The sequence below is a fragment of the Polyodon spathula genome, chromosome 13, assembly GCF_017654505.1.
Source record: "Polyodon spathula isolate WHYD16114869_AA chromosome 13, ASM1765450v1, whole genome shotgun sequence".
NCBI lineage: Eukaryota > Metazoa > Chordata > Actinopteri > Acipenseriformes > Polyodontidae > Polyodon > Polyodon spathula.
In genome coordinates this window covers 37,791,287-37,809,991 of record NC_054546.1, presented here as the reverse complement: position 1 = coordinate 37,809,991, position 18,705 = coordinate 37,791,287, and the positions used below count along the sequence as shown (strand labels likewise).

At 37.6% G+C, this 18,705-nt stretch overlaps 2 protein-coding genes across 2 annotated transcripts in view; both read right to left on the bottom strand.

Annotated features, from left to right (window-relative positions):
- The window catches only part of LOC121325260 (cadherin-16-like), a 40,818-nt gene extending 28,208 nt beyond the window's left edge, over positions 1-12,610 (bottom strand). Inside the window, exons 1-6 of the mRNA XM_041267666.1 lie at positions 12,539-12,610; positions 11,927-11,952; positions 9,377-9,431; positions 7,590-7,682; positions 2,981-3,115; positions 1,451-1,592 (exon numbers count right to left, since the gene is read on the bottom strand). Coding sequence (XP_041123600.1) covers positions 1,451-1,592; positions 2,981-3,115; positions 7,590-7,682; positions 9,377-9,418 — 412 coding nt within the window. The 5' untranslated portion in view covers positions 9,419-9,431; positions 11,927-11,952; positions 12,539-12,610. The remainder of the gene's footprint in view (positions 1-1,450; positions 1,593-2,980; positions 3,116-7,589; positions 7,683-9,376; positions 9,432-11,926; positions 11,953-12,538) is intronic.
- A 1,093-nt stretch (positions 12,611-13,703) lies between these two features.
- On the bottom strand, positions 13,704-17,938 carry rrad (Ras-related associated with diabetes). Its single transcript, XM_041267511.1, has 5 exons — positions 17,806-17,938; positions 16,893-17,269; positions 16,185-16,258; positions 15,481-15,685; positions 13,704-14,760 (listed from the first exon to the last, which is right to left on the bottom strand). The coding sequence occupies exons 1-5, from the start codon at positions 17,931-17,933 to the stop codon at positions 14,483-14,485; spliced, it is 1,062 nt and encodes a 353-aa protein (XP_041123445.1). The 5' UTR covers positions 17,934-17,938; the 3' UTR covers positions 13,704-14,482.
- Between the last annotated feature and the right edge of the window lie 767 nt (positions 17,939-18,705).

Below are 18,705 nucleotides of genomic sequence, written 5' to 3'. Positions count from 1 at the left end.
CCATAATTCAGATTGATAGTAGAATGAAAAGATCACAGAGTATAGCTCTATTGGGTACTATTCACAAAATGTAAAGACTGTTTTAAGTTTTAAGGTTCCCATGTGTTGCTACAACAGTTTACGTAAGGTGTGTGAATTGTTAAAATTATTTTTTTCATACATTTTGACCACTTTTTTAAACTTTTAAATTAAATTCCCTGCCTCAAGATGGGTTTTCGTGTACCCGCATGGACCTCTCAATAACTATCATCCTCCTGCTCACTGGTAAATTCATCTCAGTTACATATGTGAGCAGGAGGATGATGGGAAATGTAGTTCTGAGAGGTCCATGCAGGTACATGGGAAGCCGGAGAATGTAATTTAAATTTTTTTAAAAAGTGGTCAAAATGTAAACAATACACACACCTTTAAAAAATTGTAGCATATTGTTTAGTCTCTATCATCCAATCAGCAGAAGGTTCTATAAATCATCAGAAGGTTGTATAAGTAAGAGCTTTTCTGTGTCATCTTTAATACATTTGTGCAACATGCTATAGAAGCCAATGCTGTCAATTCAGACAATACTGTGAATACAAATCTATTTGAAGGTCAACAGCACAAAAACATGACCAAGTGTGCCATTGCTACAGAATAAAAATTGAGTGTGTGTTTTTTTTTTTGCTTTGTTTGTTTTTTAGACTTCACATTCTTGTCCGGATATAAAAAGATTTTCCTTGACGTGAGTGTAGCTTATGAAACTCCAAGAGCAACACAGATATATATATATATAAAAAAAAAAGAATAAAAAACAATGATTTTCGTTATGTGTGGCATTTTTAAATGTCACACAGCACACTTAAATAATTTAATTCAGTAGCATAAGCTCTACTGTATTGACTAAGAGAATATCTTGACGGCATTAAATACACACTATAGGTGCTGCTGATGGTTATCTAAGTCTGTCTGTTATGGAAGATTTAATCACCAAGATATGATCTACTTATCAAAATTGTTGCTACTGAAAGAACATCCCCGAACATACATTTAAAGGGAGATGGTATTTAGTGCTAAACAAATGGCTTTAAAATCATTCCATCTGGCACTGTTCCTCTGTAGCTTTCACATGTGCAGTTTAAAACACATGTCTTAGCAATATAAAATATACATCTGATACCAGACTAGATTAAAGAAAGCTCTGACTTTGCATGCCTTACTTTCAGGTATTCCTTTACAGTAGTACAAGGTAGTTTCACCCCAGCAGTGTTTACTGGTTCCAGGCATGTACAGCAAGTGGCTGAAAAGTATGTCAGTCATTAAGGGAAGCAGCTGGTTGGTTAATAAGGAGGGAGGACAACTTCACTCTCTAGGTGAAAGGACAAAGGAAGTACAAGAAAACACAACGTTGCTATATGAGTCTAAGAGGACAGCTCTGTTCAGTTTGTATCTCAGGGGAAAGTCATACATCACTCACCTGATTTTGTCCCCAGACCAGAGTAGACGATTCCTGACATGGATTCCTTTGTAAACTGTGGAAAGTTGTCATTTTTATCCTTCACCTGGATGTAAACAGTGATGGGGTCAATGACTGGCTGCCCTTTGTCAGTCACGCTCACCTGAGATAAAACAGACAAGTATTGAAACCTTTTTTGTTTGTTCTAAAGAAAGTGGTTGGTAAAAAATATGTAGTGGAACAATTATTTCAGAGAAAATCATACAATATACTCCATGTGAAGATGCTTTTCTAACCAAGTGGGCTGTACCATTGATGTGGACAGTTTGTTTTAACTGTGCAACACCAGTAATGAAACCTGAATGAGAGAGTCATGGAATATATCCAAGTACAAAACATAGACAAGAACTGAAAACGTATTGTCCTAACACAGTAACAGCTATATTAGCACACCAACACATTTACAATGCAGTGTTATATAACTCTAAATAGACAAAGTCACCTCTACTGCCTGAAAACAAGTAATTCATCTTGTGTATATCTTGCATGAAAATACATATCTTCATTTGAGATAAAAGCAGTTTTTTTAGGGGGGGGTTTCATTAAGGTTTCAACATTCCACAAGCTCTCAGTCTGTGTTTAATATTTCCACCCCTGTATGTCTGCAATTGAGGTTCAAGCACAGTGCAGATCATTTGAATTCAAGACAAATTAAGGATGCTGATTACTAAGCCTTACATAAGCAATAGAATTAAAAGTTACAGCTCAGAATGCCTGGCGCAATATGATTTCCATGAAAGTCAAACATTCAACATGTTATCATGCAACACATTTCCTAGATCAAAGTAATTTTTATTTTGTATTGTTTAAGTGTCAATACATTAATGTTCCTGTTTTTCCATCGATTAAATTACAAGACAGATCAAAGGTTGGAAGCAATTAAAATGCAAATAGTAGCTGTTTACATGACATTTGGCTAAAAATACATTTTTTCAAAGCTTTTTTTAAAAAAAAAACATTTAATTTTTTTTAATGGATAGACCATATGGATAGAAATGTATGATGTCTCACTGGGTATGTGGAATAGTGATAATAGCTTCTGCATGCCACTGCATTTTTACTTGCAGTGAATGCACACTGTCTGGCCATTTTATTAGGACCTGAGCCTGATATCAGGCTAGGTCACCGTATGACCTGATCACAGCCTTGACACAACATGGTATAGACCCCGCAAGGTGCTGGAAGGTGAAATTTATTCAGTCATTATCATTTCACTCAATTGGTGCAGAGAGGCAGGCAGAGTATGGTAACATGACCATGGAAGATGCCTGTCCTGCTCCTCAAACTATTCATGCGTGGAATGGTGCATTATTGTCTCGAAAGTAGGCCTAATAAAGTGGCCAGGTAGTGTAGGTCATGGTTATATACTTTTTCATGATACTGATAGCTTTCATTTTGTATTTACAACTGTGGCAGATGGGGATGTATTTTACTTTTATTTTTAAATATTACAGTTTGAAATATTGTTTGGGATCTTTTGATGCAACAGACCTGCAGCATGTAGGAGGGGTGCTTCTCTCTGTCGAAAGGTGCTGTAGCATACAGAAATCCCGAATAAACCCCGAAAACCCCCTCGTCGTCTCCAGTCAGTGTGAAATTGTACGACCCTACCGCCTGCATGGGCAGCTGAAAGGAGAAACAAACCACATACTCCAATTCAGATAATTAATAAACTCACCTATTTGTGTAACTTTCACTATAAAAAAATAAATCAAAAAAATAAATAAAATAATTACCCACTCTAAGGTGCCCTGGGACTGATTTATAGAGTCATTCTTTTGAGAAAGATTGGCTTCCTCAGTGTGTGATTTCAGTAAGAATTAACCAGCATGCTCTTTGTGATACAGTCAGTCATTCCACTGTAAATTGGCTCTGAAGATAGCAGCTGTGTGTTTGGCCCTGGTCGTGCTGCTTGGTCTCAAACAATCCAAATTCAATGAGTTAGCAGCAGAGCCGTTTAGTATATGCAAGGGTGGTGACAAAGATTGTAACTGTACTGTTAAATGTAGTTTGCTAGGAAGCTTGCAGCTCAAATAAGCTTAATTATTATTTTCCTCTAACTTTGTTTGTTTGTTTGCACTAATTACACAGTAATTATGTGGTACATGTTTGAATTTGGAACATTTTCTTTCTGGTAATTAACCTAAAAACAACCAAAATCAGTTGAAATTTCTGTTTTGACAGCCACTGCTACTCCCAGTAGTCGAGGCAACAGCTGCAGTACCTCAGTGAAGTTATATTCAGTATATGTTGTGTAACAGCCCTGTGCTGACTTCTTAAAAAGCTGACCAACCTTCATTTAAAACTAAATAAAAAGTGAACAACCACTTGCATGCTTAGAAACTACGTCATTTAATGAAGACAAAGACTCATTACAAAGCCACTTTACCTCAAACCTCAGACACATTACACCTCATAAAATACAAATGTAAAGAGCTGATCTTGAACTTCTGGAGGTGTGTTTTTGATCTACTCTGCGAAATCCTGTTACTCATTTATACATCACATTCAACTGTGGCATGATTACAATTTCAAATTTAAATGCCAACAAAACTTTCTCCAAGTCAGCAGGTGCTAATTGCTTGCTGTGTCACAAGGCATCTAGACGTTGGAGTATCTCAAATAATAATCTCTTTCGCTCTTTCAATAGCTGCATATTTCCATATTATTATAGAAGCACTAAAGAAAAAATGTATATCATTTGCATGATACAGTAGTCAAAAGCAGAAAAAAAAAACTATTTTTACACATGGCTTAATATAACATGAAACGTAGCTTGAGTGGCATAAAAGAATGTAAGCTGGCCTAAACAGTAGGTTTCAGATTTTATATCAGTGTTCAGCAGACACCACGGTAAATTGCTAAACAAGATTGGCATATTGATTAGACTCATCATTCAATACTTCTATTTTTACTCAGTCAGTTTAAAGCAGGGAATGTACTGGTGCTTAGCTCTCCATCCTAAAGGCACTAAAGGCAACACTCCAATGCTTCTGTTTTTCTCTGCTTGTCATTGGAATCAGCTGAAAGGTGAATTTAATGTGCAACGGTAATTACGATGTGAGTCATAAGGTAGCATGGATATTAATAGGGGTCAGAGTTTCAATATTTTCTCAAAATGAATATGGTCTTTGTGCTGTACAGAAATGGTAAACAAAACAGGCATAGATTTCAAGTTTTAAGTTGAAAGATGGTGATTTAAAAGAAGGTGCCTTTTTTTTCGAGTTAAGAAATGTAAACATACTACCTGCATTTATATTTATAAAACTTTAATAAAATGTATTATTAAAAAGCTATTTTTATTTTCTATCTAACAAAATGGAACATTGCTAAGCTGACTGGACCTGGGTTGTGGTGCTCCAGAGTTATTATCCATTGTTTCTGTCTCTGTCTCTGTCTTTACATGACTATTTACTGAGCCTGCCTGGATATCCTGATTGCATGCACTGAACTGAATTCCTCTTCCCATTTAAATAATGTGATAAGCTGACCTTTCAACTCTGCAAGCCCCACCCACATCTATCTTGAGATATTTTGGAGTCAACAGAGTTGAAAGGTCGAATTGGCACATGACTTGAATGGAATGAGAAATTCACTTTGAAAGGTACTCCTTCATTTTTATGAGAACATTTATTTTTTATTTTTCATGGCGGGGGGGTGTGTGTGTGTGTGATCAGTACTGTGTCGATGCTTAGAACATAGAGCTCATTAGCGTGATGTATTGTAATGGCCCTCAACTCCCCTTGAAAACCTTTTGTAAGAGAGTAACCTTGGAGCTTGTTTGCATTCCTCTGTTAGGAAAAATACTGTATGTATTGCTGATGTTTGCCAAGAAATACATCTTGGTTTAATGAGACATTTCAAACTAAAACACTGTCTTTAGGGTTTTAGTTGCTTGTTGTATGATAGAGGTTTCAATGTGAATGACAATAACTACACCACTGCATGTGAGTGTGAGAGAGAATGATCATTTGAGGCCAATTTAATGGTATAATCGGGAAAATCAAACAATCATAAACCCTGAAGTAAAACATTTAAAAGCATTTACTCCAGTCCCCTATTTGTTGAAAGGAGAAAACCCCCTGTTTATTTTACAAAACTAGAGTCACACAAGAAACAACTAACATGGTAATAGTTCAAGATCTCTGTATTTTTTTCCTTTCTAACCCTAAAGAGTAAACACTAAAAGAGAATGAAAAAAGTACTCTTAATGTTGAATAGACACACATTTCAGCAAATGATGCATGCATAATAAAGGAACGTGAAGCACACATTTGCACAACCTTGCACCAAGCAATCCTTTGCTTTACCATCCTTGTTAATATTACAATTCTGCTTTTTAGCAGGCTTTCACTGTGCTTTATTACACTTTTATATTGCTTTCACAGCGGCCTGCAATGAGCACCCTTTGCTTTCTGGCGCTGAGGCAAGCTTCTTACACAAATTTTAATGTGCATGACACTATCGATGACATATTGATCTAATTAATCACTGCACGTAAACACAATGTTTATGGCAGCCGACACACTGTTTGTTCAAGACGGGGCAATGTTTTTATTCTTGTCTCGTTTCTGCGCCTCAGTTCACAGTTCATCAGCCAGCCTTTACAAAACATGGTGGTTTGCTGGAAGTTACTGCCTATCCTACACTCTGAAGCAAGTACAAAGGAAAATTTACTGACAGGAGGGGAATTTACTGACAGAAATAGAACACTTAAGAGGTCATTTATCAAGCGTTTGCGATGGCATTAAGGCCATAGCATCAAGTTTACATCGGACTTAAAATTGCCCCGTATGTATCATTACACTTTTGCCAAGTTAAGGCCGTGTTAGCACTGCCAAAATTAGCTCCACCGCTCATTCTCGATGCACTTTAAGGCGTGCCAAGCCTATGGACAAATTGCAGGTGAGGCTCATTTGTAGATATAAGCCTATGTTATTAAAATGAGATTCGTGAAACATCTGAACAGCTGCACCAGCTCTAACACAGTCCACAGGTAAGTCAGATTTCAAATTGGTCTTATTTGGGTATAAAGAAAAAGCCAGAAAGCAGATGATAGGAAAGCGCATTACAGCAGCAGTCATAATGTATTTCTGATGACCGAGACTGCAGTGTCCTAAGCTTCCTGAACAACCCAGGAACAGAGAAGAATTTTTAGAATATTTAGGGTCTGCGTTACCCTTCCTGATCTCCCTGAGGATGAAAGTATAGCTCAACACTGCTTATTTCATTATGTACAATTGTTTGTATTCGTTAAGTTATCCTTTTCATTATGCATATTTGGTTTTATCCATCGTATAATAATAATATAATATAAAGTCAAGACACTTAGTCAACACAGGTCATTTCTGCCTCTCCAGATGCGCTAGCCTGGCTTTAGTGGGTTAAAACCTGTACATTTTATTTAAAACATAGGTTAGCCCATTTTGAACTGTCATTTCTGCCTCTCCAAATGACCTTCCTGTTGTTCAATTGAGGTAGCCCATTTGGAGGGGAGGCGCTATTTTTCAGATTAATTTGTTAATCTGTGCTACTGGTAGCCCATTTTGAGCGCTGGCGCAGCGCATTTAAGCATTTAAATCTAGCAGCTTATGCCATGCCTCATTAATTTCAGGCCAGTTAATACATTTGTTACACTTATCCAATTTAGCGCTGTGTCGGTCGATCTTGATACATGTCCCCCTTTAAAGCGGTAAAAAAAAAAAGAAGAAGAACAGTTACTGTTCTGGATGCTTTCTTTCTAGACAATATTTTCCTCCCTGAAAACTTGCCTTTACACTTACATCAATGTCAGAATTTTTTTAAATGTATTTAACACCAGGGGAAATGTTTTTACTATGACAGTTCATCTTCTAGAAAGCAGATTATATTAGATTTTTGTTTTACTATTTCAGGCACCACAGCTCTCTGGGCAGGCCTGGTGTCCTTACACTTCTATACGCCCCCACCTGCTGGACATGACATTCCATTACCATGCATATATGCCTACACCACCTGCTGGACACTAAACAAATGACATGTTTAATTCCTCAACAACATATTCACGATAAAGCCTTGTATAGTTCAATGCAAAAGAGAAGAAGAGTTGTGTTGAACGTACCTTTACGATATAAAAAGGGAAGTTTCCTTCATAGTTCTCTGGAACTTCTGACCTCAGCACCTCAGATGTCCCCACTGCCAATAAGAGCAGGAACTGTTGGGGAAAGGTGGACTTTGGATTAGGGGAGTTATCATTTCCTTGTGTAAACTCTTTATTCCTCGATAGGTGCATGTTGTCTTTGTTTATATAAAACTTGTTTGGATAACCACAGTGGCTCTGTTATCAAGGCCTCATTTTATCATTTGAGGAATATCAAACACATTCTGCTTACTACTCATAAGGCCCCCCATGGTACTGGGCCTTTACATTTACAGGAACCGTTGGTACTTTATTCTCAAGTCGCAGCTTCAGATCAGTCGATACTGAACTTTCCTAGAAGTCATTTAAAATCAGGAGGCGCAGGGCCTTATTTACCAGGATAGTTCCCTTTGTTTTTTATGGGTTGGTAGCAAAGATCCATTGAAGAGCTGCAAAAAGCTGTTCTTTTTGTCTGCGCTTAGCTCAAGGTTACTAATACACAATTACATTATACTTATTACAAAGGCAAACAACACTTACAGAAACTGCTGAGAGCATGTTAAGTGTGTTTGTTGTTATTAAAAGTTTTCCTCAAACAGATAGAAGTGTGTTGATTGTTTTTAGTTCACTGGCAAAAGCATTTCTTTTCCTTCACAGAAAACCTACAGCAGAAACTCTAAACATATTCTATAGGCTGATTTAGCAGTCATGAAAAGAGTGCACGAAAGTAGACAAAATTCAGACCCACAGATTTACAAAAAGGATTTTAATTAAAGGATTATATTAATAATAATAATAATATAATTAATAATATTATTATTATATATATGATTATATAATATATCCATTGTGATTCAATTTTCAATTTTCTTTGGTTGGATTTTTTAAATAAAATCCCCAAAGCATATACATGTGACATGTTGACAAAAAAAATGTAATTCTTAAATGTGTACTTTCCAGAATTTAAAAATAAATCCTATCATTCAGTAACCCATTTTCACTCTATTTAAATAATATTGTGTAGTCAAAGTTTTATGCTTAAGCTGCATAAGGGTGGCATCCACATCTCACCTGGGCCTAAGAGATGGTGGAGCAGAGAGTAAGTTCTAAGCACATCCATCTTAAATAACTATATTCATAATTAATACATTTCCTAATGTGCTTCATCTACATGTAATAGTGATAAAAAATAAAGATGACATGGTTACCTTGGCATTTTATAAACCCTGGCTCTTTGAAGGTTCAGACTCTGGTATTTGCAGTCACTGTTTAGGGAAATTTACTAGACCCTGGATTCTTTGATTAGGACTTAGGCTAATAGAACTATAACAGCTTCAGTGCTGCATACATTTGACCTCTGTATAACAACAAGGAGCTTGAATCTCCCTTGAGGCCCCAGTTTAAGAGAAGCGGACCATGATGAAGTCATTGCTACACTGATGTGAATAAATATGTAGTTTTGAGCTGAACTTTTTCTAGACTGGTTCCAAGAATGAGACCCTCTTAAAGTAGGCCAGTTATTTAAACACAGAGGTCAAGGTTCTAAATCAGGGCAAAAGTTGCAAATTTCCAATATAAATCCCTTTCAACATTCCAGCAGAACAACAGTGTTTAGGTAAGAACAAGCCTCTACCCACAATTAAAACTCAAAACATAAAAAACAATGAAGAAACATTTACAATATAACAGTCCCCAAGTACATGTATATCTCACAGTACGGATGCATGTACTGATCAACTCGTATCATTCTTGAGGGAGGAATCACTTACATTTAGGAAGACGAGCCCCTTTGCAGGTGGTGTAGGATACATTCTTCAACAGGATCTGCAGTTAAAGAGAGACTATCAGTTATATCTTCCCTAAAAAGATGAACTGTATTATATTAATGATATACGCTGGTATACCGCAGTGAAAATAGTAAATACACTGTACAGTAATTTAAGATATTTGGGCAGGTGTGATAAAGCATGCTATGGTAAACTCAAGTATGTTTTATATACCAGTCCATTGTATAGAGAAAGACACCAGTATAGTTCAGCTCATATTTGTAAGAACTGAGATTAACTCAAAGCGGCACTTTAGTGGTGTGCAGTTCAGAAAACTGATTTGACCTTTACCTGAAGAGACACATTGACAGTGTCTTTAAAATTAAACATTTCATTTTCTACACCTGGCCACCAGATATAGCACAAATCAAGCTAATGAAAAGGTGAAAAGGCATCTTTTGAAGTATTGTTTTTACTCTAGATAGAACATATCTGATACAGAATCTGTGAGAAGCACAAGCCCCTCAAGATTTTTTGTTTTTAATTGAAGCGTGATGGGTTGACACTGTGCTGCACACAGCCAGTTCTGTGCACTGTAACTCCCCACCACACCAGGCTCATGCTACAAAAATATTTGACATTTCCTTTGCTTTGCTGTAATGTGTAAACTGCGCTAAACGTGATGCATGCAGACGCATTGAAATTCTGTCTTTGAAATGTTATTTTTGCTTCGCTGACTATTGTTCAAGGAAGCTGTACTTTTTCCCCGAGAAACTGACTGGTTATTAAACTCAGAAAAAGATTTTAGACACAGTTTGGTGAAGTGGAACACTGTGATTTGTCTTCATCTTTTCTAAAAATATGTACAGTCTTGGCAAGTGTCTCTTCAGGTTTTGCCAATTTCCTCTTAAGTTCACAAATGTATATATAAAAATAAACACACTATAAATCCAGTGAAACATTTTCCATGTTTGAATGAGATAATCACTATAAACTATATATAATATATATACACACACACACACACACACACACACACACACACACACACACACACACACACACACACACACACACACACACACACACACACACTGCTGTGCAAAAGTCTTAGACATGTTGCATTTTTCTACTATGATGCATTATGAGCATCAACAATTTACTCAAAGCCTCCACTAGTGTTTTCTACTATTATAACAACCTTGACTTGCATAAAGGAGGAAAAACATTCAGTGAAATAGCTCGCATCACTTGATTTTCAAGGTGTGGTATCCAAAGTATAATCAACAAGTACAGAGAAACATTATCTGTAATTAACAAACCCAGGACTGGAAGACCCAAAAAGCTGTCTAACAAGGATGAGCAAGATATAATATCCTTAAAGAATAGAAAGAAGACAAGCATTGAATTGATAACAGAACTGGCAGAAGGCACAGGTGTCGTTTTCCATCAAATCAACAGGCAAAGGTCACTCTTGAAATCAGGACTTAAAGGATGTGTTGCAGTAAGAATACCTCTGTTAAGAAAGGGGAACAAGACTAAAAGGCTAAAACATGCACAAGAACACAAATATTGGACTATAGAACAATGGTCAAAGGTGCTTTGGACTGCTGATGCAACTGGGTAGCATGTAAAAAATGAAATTATGAACTAAAAGATTATTTTATTTCTTTGTTTAATCAAAGGGCACCTTTTACCTGAACATCCCTAAAAAAACTAAACATTGTGATTATTAATAAACAACCACCTTAAAACAAAAGAACATCTTGTGAAGGCTTCTAAGACAGCAATCCTTCATTTATGAGAATATAACCTTTTAATGTGTAGACGTTAAACAGACAATGGACTCTTTTACGAATCACAGTCTCTTAAATTTTCCATTTAAATCTTATCCATGTCATTGCCCTGCCTTAAGCTTCAACCATTATTACTGTGATCTTGAGAGAATCTGTGATACAAATGAACATTGGTGAGAGTGTGGTCTTTTGCACTTATCTGACTATTAATTAATGATGGAAATTAAGGGAGAATAGAGATGGGTAATAGAGGGGGTTTACAAGGTCACAGAGAGTGGCTTAGCTCCTGTCAAAAACTAGGGAAGGAAAACATCTTATTTTATTAAACACAATATATTTTCTACTAATTTATGATTAAACATAAAGCATATTCAAAAAGATCAGTACAGCAGATCTAGAAGCAAAACATGTAACCAATCACTAGTCGAACAGTGTATACTAAGGGTGATCATTTGACTTTGAAGAGGCAAGTCGTTCCTATTGCTAATCACACTTCATTCCAGAATTAACAGTACTTTATATTCATATTCAGTTACAGTGTGTGAACTGATATTACCCAAAAGCTGCCACATAACCTTTTTTGTAACGTGTGGTTATCCAGTTCTGATGAAATGGTAACATATTTTCATATCCAGAAGGGCTAGAAAACAGCAACAGTACATTGGCACTTCTAACTAAATATAGTTCATATAATACATGTTTAAGCCCTTGCTTATTCATTTATTTTGCACTTCAAACACAGACAGTATGTTCTTACCTGTTCCTTCGGCATCTGTAGTTGTTCTGTGGGGTGGTAGAACAGTGAAATGTAAGGCAGAACTTGTTCGTGCGAAACACTCTTCTGACTTGCAAGATTAATTATTGACTTTCTAATTAAAATATTCACTAACCACCAACAGAGTCTAAAAGTTTAAAGCATGCTGAACATGAAGTTTAAAAGGACACAAAAGTTAAACAACGGGTGGTTTGGTTTTATAGACGCCTGTGATAATAGTTAATGAATATACCATACAGGTTTTCATCAAATATTTATAGAAGTCTTGAAACATTTGGCAGTGAATACTGGATTGCAATAATATTTTTTGATTTAATAATAAATCACACATAAGTCTTATGGTGTTTAAATCAGGAATGAGCTTCTCTCTCTCTCTCTCTCTCTCTCTCTCTCTCTCTCTCTCTCTCTCTCTCTCTCTCTCTCTCTCTCTCTTCTTTTCTCTCTCTCTCTTGCTCTCTCTCTCTGTCCAAAAAGTATTAAAATGTATTTGATACTGCACACTAGCTGATGTCTGTTAGAAATCACTTGGAACAAAACCAAAACTTAACCCACTTAACTTCTTTTAGATGCATCACAATTAGAAGAGGACCCTACCGTTAAATGTCTTGCGCTGTGCGGTATGGCTTGATCCAGTCACATTTTAATGTCCACACAGTTGTGGAAACTGGTTGTTTTATACAACAGACACAGTGATTACAAAACATGTATTCAAGGTTACACTACTTGAGTTTGTGTAAATGCAGCCGATTTCAGCTGTTAGTGCAGTGTCAGTGTGTTTAAATGGCAAATATTTATGTTGAAAACGTATTCATGTTTATACTCTAAAGACCAGTCTGGGAGAGCAATTTCACTAAATATTAATAAAACGACAAAGTACATAAATACATGGTGGTCGGTGGTTTCATTTGTGAATTTAATAATTAAGATTTGGTAGCAATAAAGACTAGATGGTCCAAAGTTGTCTACTTCCAAGTACTGTACTGGCTAACCATTCTAAGTTTACCAATGTAAGTTTGCAAGGTACGTTTGGAGTTTACCATACCATGACATCATGGTTTTTACATTGCTTTATAATACTAGTCTGGGATTTAAACCTTGCTTTCTGTGCTTTACCATGCTTTCAAAGTTTTAATGTTTTACTATATTTTCCTACCTTTTTTCATGCATACTTCAGCAATCGTTTCATAAGGGTATGCAATAAAAAAATACTCCATTCTGATTGGTCATTCTGTGTAGCATCCCAAGGGATTATTAGATGCCCAATGATAGCTTGTTATCAATATTCTGATGGTCACAAACTGCCAACTGTCTAAACTTCAGTGTTTCACTGTAAGTTACCAATCTTTCTGTCTTAATTTTTCTTTCTTTTTTTCTTACATATGTTCTCGAGTGGCAACTAATGTTTCACAAGAAATAAAAGGGAATGATTCTTCAGAAATAAAAGGGAATGATTCTTCATAGGCCATTCTGAACAGGCTTTGGAATTCCCGACAACTTCCCTAAAGGTGGTGATCACTAAGGAACAGGCCTATCCCTCCAGAATCCTGGATACCATGTGGGGCTTACACCCTACTGACAGTGTTATGGCTGGTCATTTTTGTCAAACCCCTGTATGAGATTCATAGATTTTTTTTCTTAACAATGGATGGCCCGTGGGAGTAAACCCAGGTAAGTGTGTTCTGTATACTTCCACCACGACGAACAGCAGTGATAGCGCGAACTAGACCTGCTGTAATTGAGACAACTACAAAGACTCAGATTGTAAGATTGTACTTTATTATAAAATACTTATGTAAACATGTAACCAATTTTAAATTGAATAATATTAACTGGAAGTGCAAATCAACCTCATTAAAACAATATTAAATCCACAATAGCTATATTTAGTTATTGCTTTTTTTTTCTTCTTCTTTCTTACGTGGAGTTTTAACATCTAAATAAGAAAAAGATCAACTTTCAGGTAGTAATAACCAACCCACCCACCCCCCTCTTCCTCCCAAGCCACCCCAATACCTCAATGCAAGTACGAACCCGCGCACTGAATTGCACTCTTAAAGGACTGGTTAACGTTGGAATCGACAGCACAGTGCCTGTAAAAAAAGCTCCTAATTTGTCCTTTTAGCAACCATGTCAATATGATACAACAGAGTTTGTTATCTGCTTCACAGCCACATACATCTCATCTTCTGGGTGACCATACAGTGCCTTTCTTTAAGGGCAATAAACATTTTATATTTCTTTAAACAAGGCACAGCCTCAGCAAACAGCGATCGTACGGACATGCCCTGCCAGTATGTACATCTATATACAGAGTATGGTTCACAAGCTGTACTTTTAAGGCAGAGAATAAAGAAAATGTTAGGAAAATAAAATTCAGTAAGCTTCATGCAGAACATTGTTGAGTTGCCTGTCAGTTTTTTTTTTTTTTTTTGCTTGTATTATCATTTCAGAATAATACAGCAATGTCAGTCCTCTGGTTGTCAAAACTCCAAGCCTGTATCGCACAGCATCCGGTCTGGTGCAGTTTGAGTAGGAGCCTCAGAGCACAGAGAGGTCATGGCAGGATTTAGACTTCTGTTTGAAGGCCATTTTTTTGTTGTTTTTGGCCACTAGGCGGCCCAGGAAGCGTTTGGCCTTCTTGCCGATGCTCTCCCGTCGCTTGCTGTTGGCCAGGCGCCGCGCGTTGTCCTCCTTGCTGTCTTTCCGCAGGCGGATCTGCCTCACGATACCCTCAAACAGGGCCTGCACGTTGTGATGGAGAGACGCTGACGTCTCAATGAACTTGCAGTCGAAAACCACGGCGCACGCCCTCCCCTCTGTAAAGAGAACACCAGTGATCAGTGACACAATCTTCACTCATTCATTAACACCCACATCCTCCCCCAGGTGCTGCAGGCTTACTAATCATTGTTACAGCTTGGGAATGCTACAAATAGGATGATTAGGGCTGATTCTCTTTTATCATTGTGTTTACCGTTACAATTTGATTAGTACATAGTGCCCCCAGTGGTCAAATGTTGTGACTGCAAAAGAAAGATAAATCTCTACTTTCCAGTTAGAGGTTCTTGTCTCTGAGGTTTTATGTGCATTTCTTTAAACCCACATGAAGCACATCTAAAGCAGTAGCCAGTTAAAGCAGTATCCTAATCCCAAGCAACATCACAAAGAGACGGTAGGAATGATGCTGGTATTGTGTGACTCAATATACAGAACTGTGGCTTACTAAAGGTTTTCAAAACATGTTGACTGGTGGATACAAACTTAAATAAGCCTTCTGAGACCCCCTCAGTAAGAGATGGAGAGAGACAGAGAAACTAAGGGAACAGGATTTGCAATCTTTTATTCACAGTACATTAGAGAACATCACTGCACTGGTTCCTCTGCATTTTAATATCTGTCCAGCTCCTGCACTTGTATACATAAGGCTTCCACACTTGTATACGTTATAGAGTCATGTTAGTGCTAAGCCATCCTGCCTCTCTTCCTGTATGCAGAGGGTTACTACAGTAGAAGCTGGCGAATGCTGCAGCGCTTACCTTCCACAGAGACCTCTCGCGAGCGGACCAGGTCACTCTTGTTTCCCACCAGGATGATGGGGATATCCTCGGACTGCCGGGCTCTCCGCAGCTGGATCCTCAGCTCCGAAGCCTTCTCGAAGCTGGCCTTGTCTGTCACGGAATACACAATGATGTACGCATCGCCCATCTTCATACACTGGTCCTGCAGCCAGCAACTGTTGTCCTGCAGGAAAGAATGAAAAGGCAGTGATTAGGAAGTGTGATTATTATACAGCATGGTACTGTATTCCTCAAATCCTCTCACGCTTTGATTTCACAATGTTCTTGGGATCTTTTTCTTTACTTTTCAATAGGACAAATACAGGTTTAAAAACTACTGTATAATATTAAAAGAGATATCTTCTCTATAGCAGTACTACTACTACTGCTACCAATAATAATGAAGCCCAGCATGTATAGAATGTATTTATAGTATTTATGTATTGGTTATATATAAAACAATAAGAAGAGAATATGTAATATGAGATTGGGCTGGTTCGGAAGTTGTTACCAACACTGTGTAGGTGTATATTTTATTGTATACTGTGCGAACCAACCAATAATCATTTGAGACAGTGTAGCGATTTGATTTTTGGAGTTTGCGGAATCTATGCTTTATCGGATGGTGGCTGCAAACAGAGTTAGCCACCTTAAAATGACACCATTTATTGACAGAATCTTACCTGCTCCCATATATCGTATAAAACAATAGAAGCCTCCTCGTCATCAACAATGACTGATCTGTTGTATGTGTTTCCTGAAGGTAAAGAAAGACAAATACAGATGGTCTCAGTGGAGGCACTTGCATTAGAATGAGCTAATGTATCAATTATAGAAGATCATTAGGCAGCCTGCATCTGGACAGAGCTGATAACACCTGCAGAGAAGACAGCGCGAGACCTAATCTTAAAAGGGGCTCTGTAGCGTGCACGGTATCTCCACCCGTTTATTTTTCCATTCCTTATCTTCTCTGCCGTGCTATATATAGCATTATCTAACCTGAGGGGATGGGGCTAAATATAAACAGCAGGTCTCTTATCACATTGCTACCTTCCTAGATGTAGATACAAACACATGAAATATTTGTTTACGTACTGTATTCGTGTGCCATCTCAAAAAAGTTTATTTAGACAAACTGATAACATTTTGCAAATAGTCCAGTGCTTTATTAAAAGTATATTTGCTGACGTATGTATACCACTGTATTCCATTATGGAACATGTTTACAAGTCATTTTCTAAACTTTTGGTCACTGACTTTTTTGTTGTTGTCATCATAGTGCGTTATACGCTATTTATTATTCCAGAAATAACGCGCAAAAGACCATGTCCACTAGACTGACTAGCGCATGGAGATTTAAAAACAAAGGCAGATTAAGGTCTGTCTCTCACCTGCTTCGTCGCAATCGTGGGTGTCTTCGATCCCACCGAATATCCGAGCCAGGCTGGACTTGCCCACTGCCTGCTCGCCCAATAGCACCACTTTGTAGACTTGTCCCTCCATGTCACTGCCGGAGGAGATGATTGAATCTGACGAGTCGGAGACCCAGCTGTCTCTGTGCTTCTTGACGGGGCTGTATGAGGTACACCGGACCAGGTTGGACAGCTCTCCCAGCTGCAGCGTGGGCATTGCGGACTTCAATTCCCGCTCGTCTACTGGCATGCTTCTCCTGTGCAGATGCTGGTTCATTGAGAACGGCATGCTGCTCCGTCTCTTGTCCAGATTCCGCAGCCTGTCATCTTTATTCAGAGTCATCCTTTTTCTGGTACTATAAAAAAAAAAACAATAAGAATATTAAAAAACAGTACATTTTAGTATGCCTGTCCCTTGCACAGCCTTATTCCAGATTTAACGCTACTGAAATGAAAGTCTATGAGGGACATGATAATCATACCATCGTGTATCGAATTATTATGCATGCATATCTCTTTTTAAAAAGTATTTATAATATTATTTACACAAACCAATACTTACTAGTGTACTATAAACGGCTCCCTTGCACACGTTTACTGTTAAACATGTTACTGTAATAAAACTATATTTACATCACTGCATTACATAGAAGTTCTTTGCAATAACTAGCGATACACCTGAATGGCTTTGTTTTAGAAAGCTCAATAATACACAAGTTATTGAAAGTGCATGCACAACAACTTCGCGATTTCAATAATGCACTACATCAGTCTTTAATAAAACATCAATATATAATACAACTTTTCAAAATAGTTCATTTGAATCAAAACTGCCTGTTAAATACAGAAAAAAAAAAAAAAAACCTGATGCAATTCCCAATGAAAAACCTACATTTCAGAAATAAATCCTTGGATTTTCTTTATTGGAAGTATCCTTTTTGTGTTCCCTTTCAATAAAGAAAGCGATGCTGCTGTAGGTCCCGTTATATGTGTGCAAAGAGAGAGTTGCTGTCCTATCATCGGCTCTCTGGGTTAGTTTAGCCGAGGTGTTGCGCTGAGCCCCTATTTATCTTTGTCAGCAGCGTGACGTCAGCTCCAGGCAGGGTTTGCCTGGGAGAATCACATCTCTCTTAATAACACGCACGCTGGGACTGAGTCAGCGCAGATATAATTTCACTGTCTTTCTCAATGAGATGCGCTTCAAAAATAGAGCTTGATCGAGGTAGTCTCATTTCCCACACCTCTCTTACTGGACTCACACCCCGGTTCGCACATTGACTCTGTAATGATGAGCTCTCATGGTTTTAGGTCTAATACATTTTTTTACTTGTGCAACTTTACCGTGGATTTCTCATTTTTTCTTGATCTCTGTGATATTTATTTCTTTTTAGAGAAATTGATGGTCTGTTTCCAGTTTAAGTTTGCAAAAAATAATGTATAATGAATGGTAAATATACCTCTGTTTGACAATAGGGAAACACCCATCAGATCGCACATGTACCAAAATCTGACAGCAAACCGCTTTTAACGTGACAATGTCGCTTAACACATTACATGGGCCAGGTTTTGGTACGCAGACCACATTCTGACGATGTAACACTTTCTAACACTAGACCGGTACTGTTTTTTGAAAAGCTTTCAATTTAGGGCTATCCCGGTGATGGGGGATACCAGACAGGAAACTACATGTCCGTATCTCGGATGCTTTTAGCCGCTAAGCCTAAGGAAAATGCTGGCTTTGCATCAAAACAGTCTTTTAGAGTGCACATCCATCAATGCTTCTTGCCTTTCC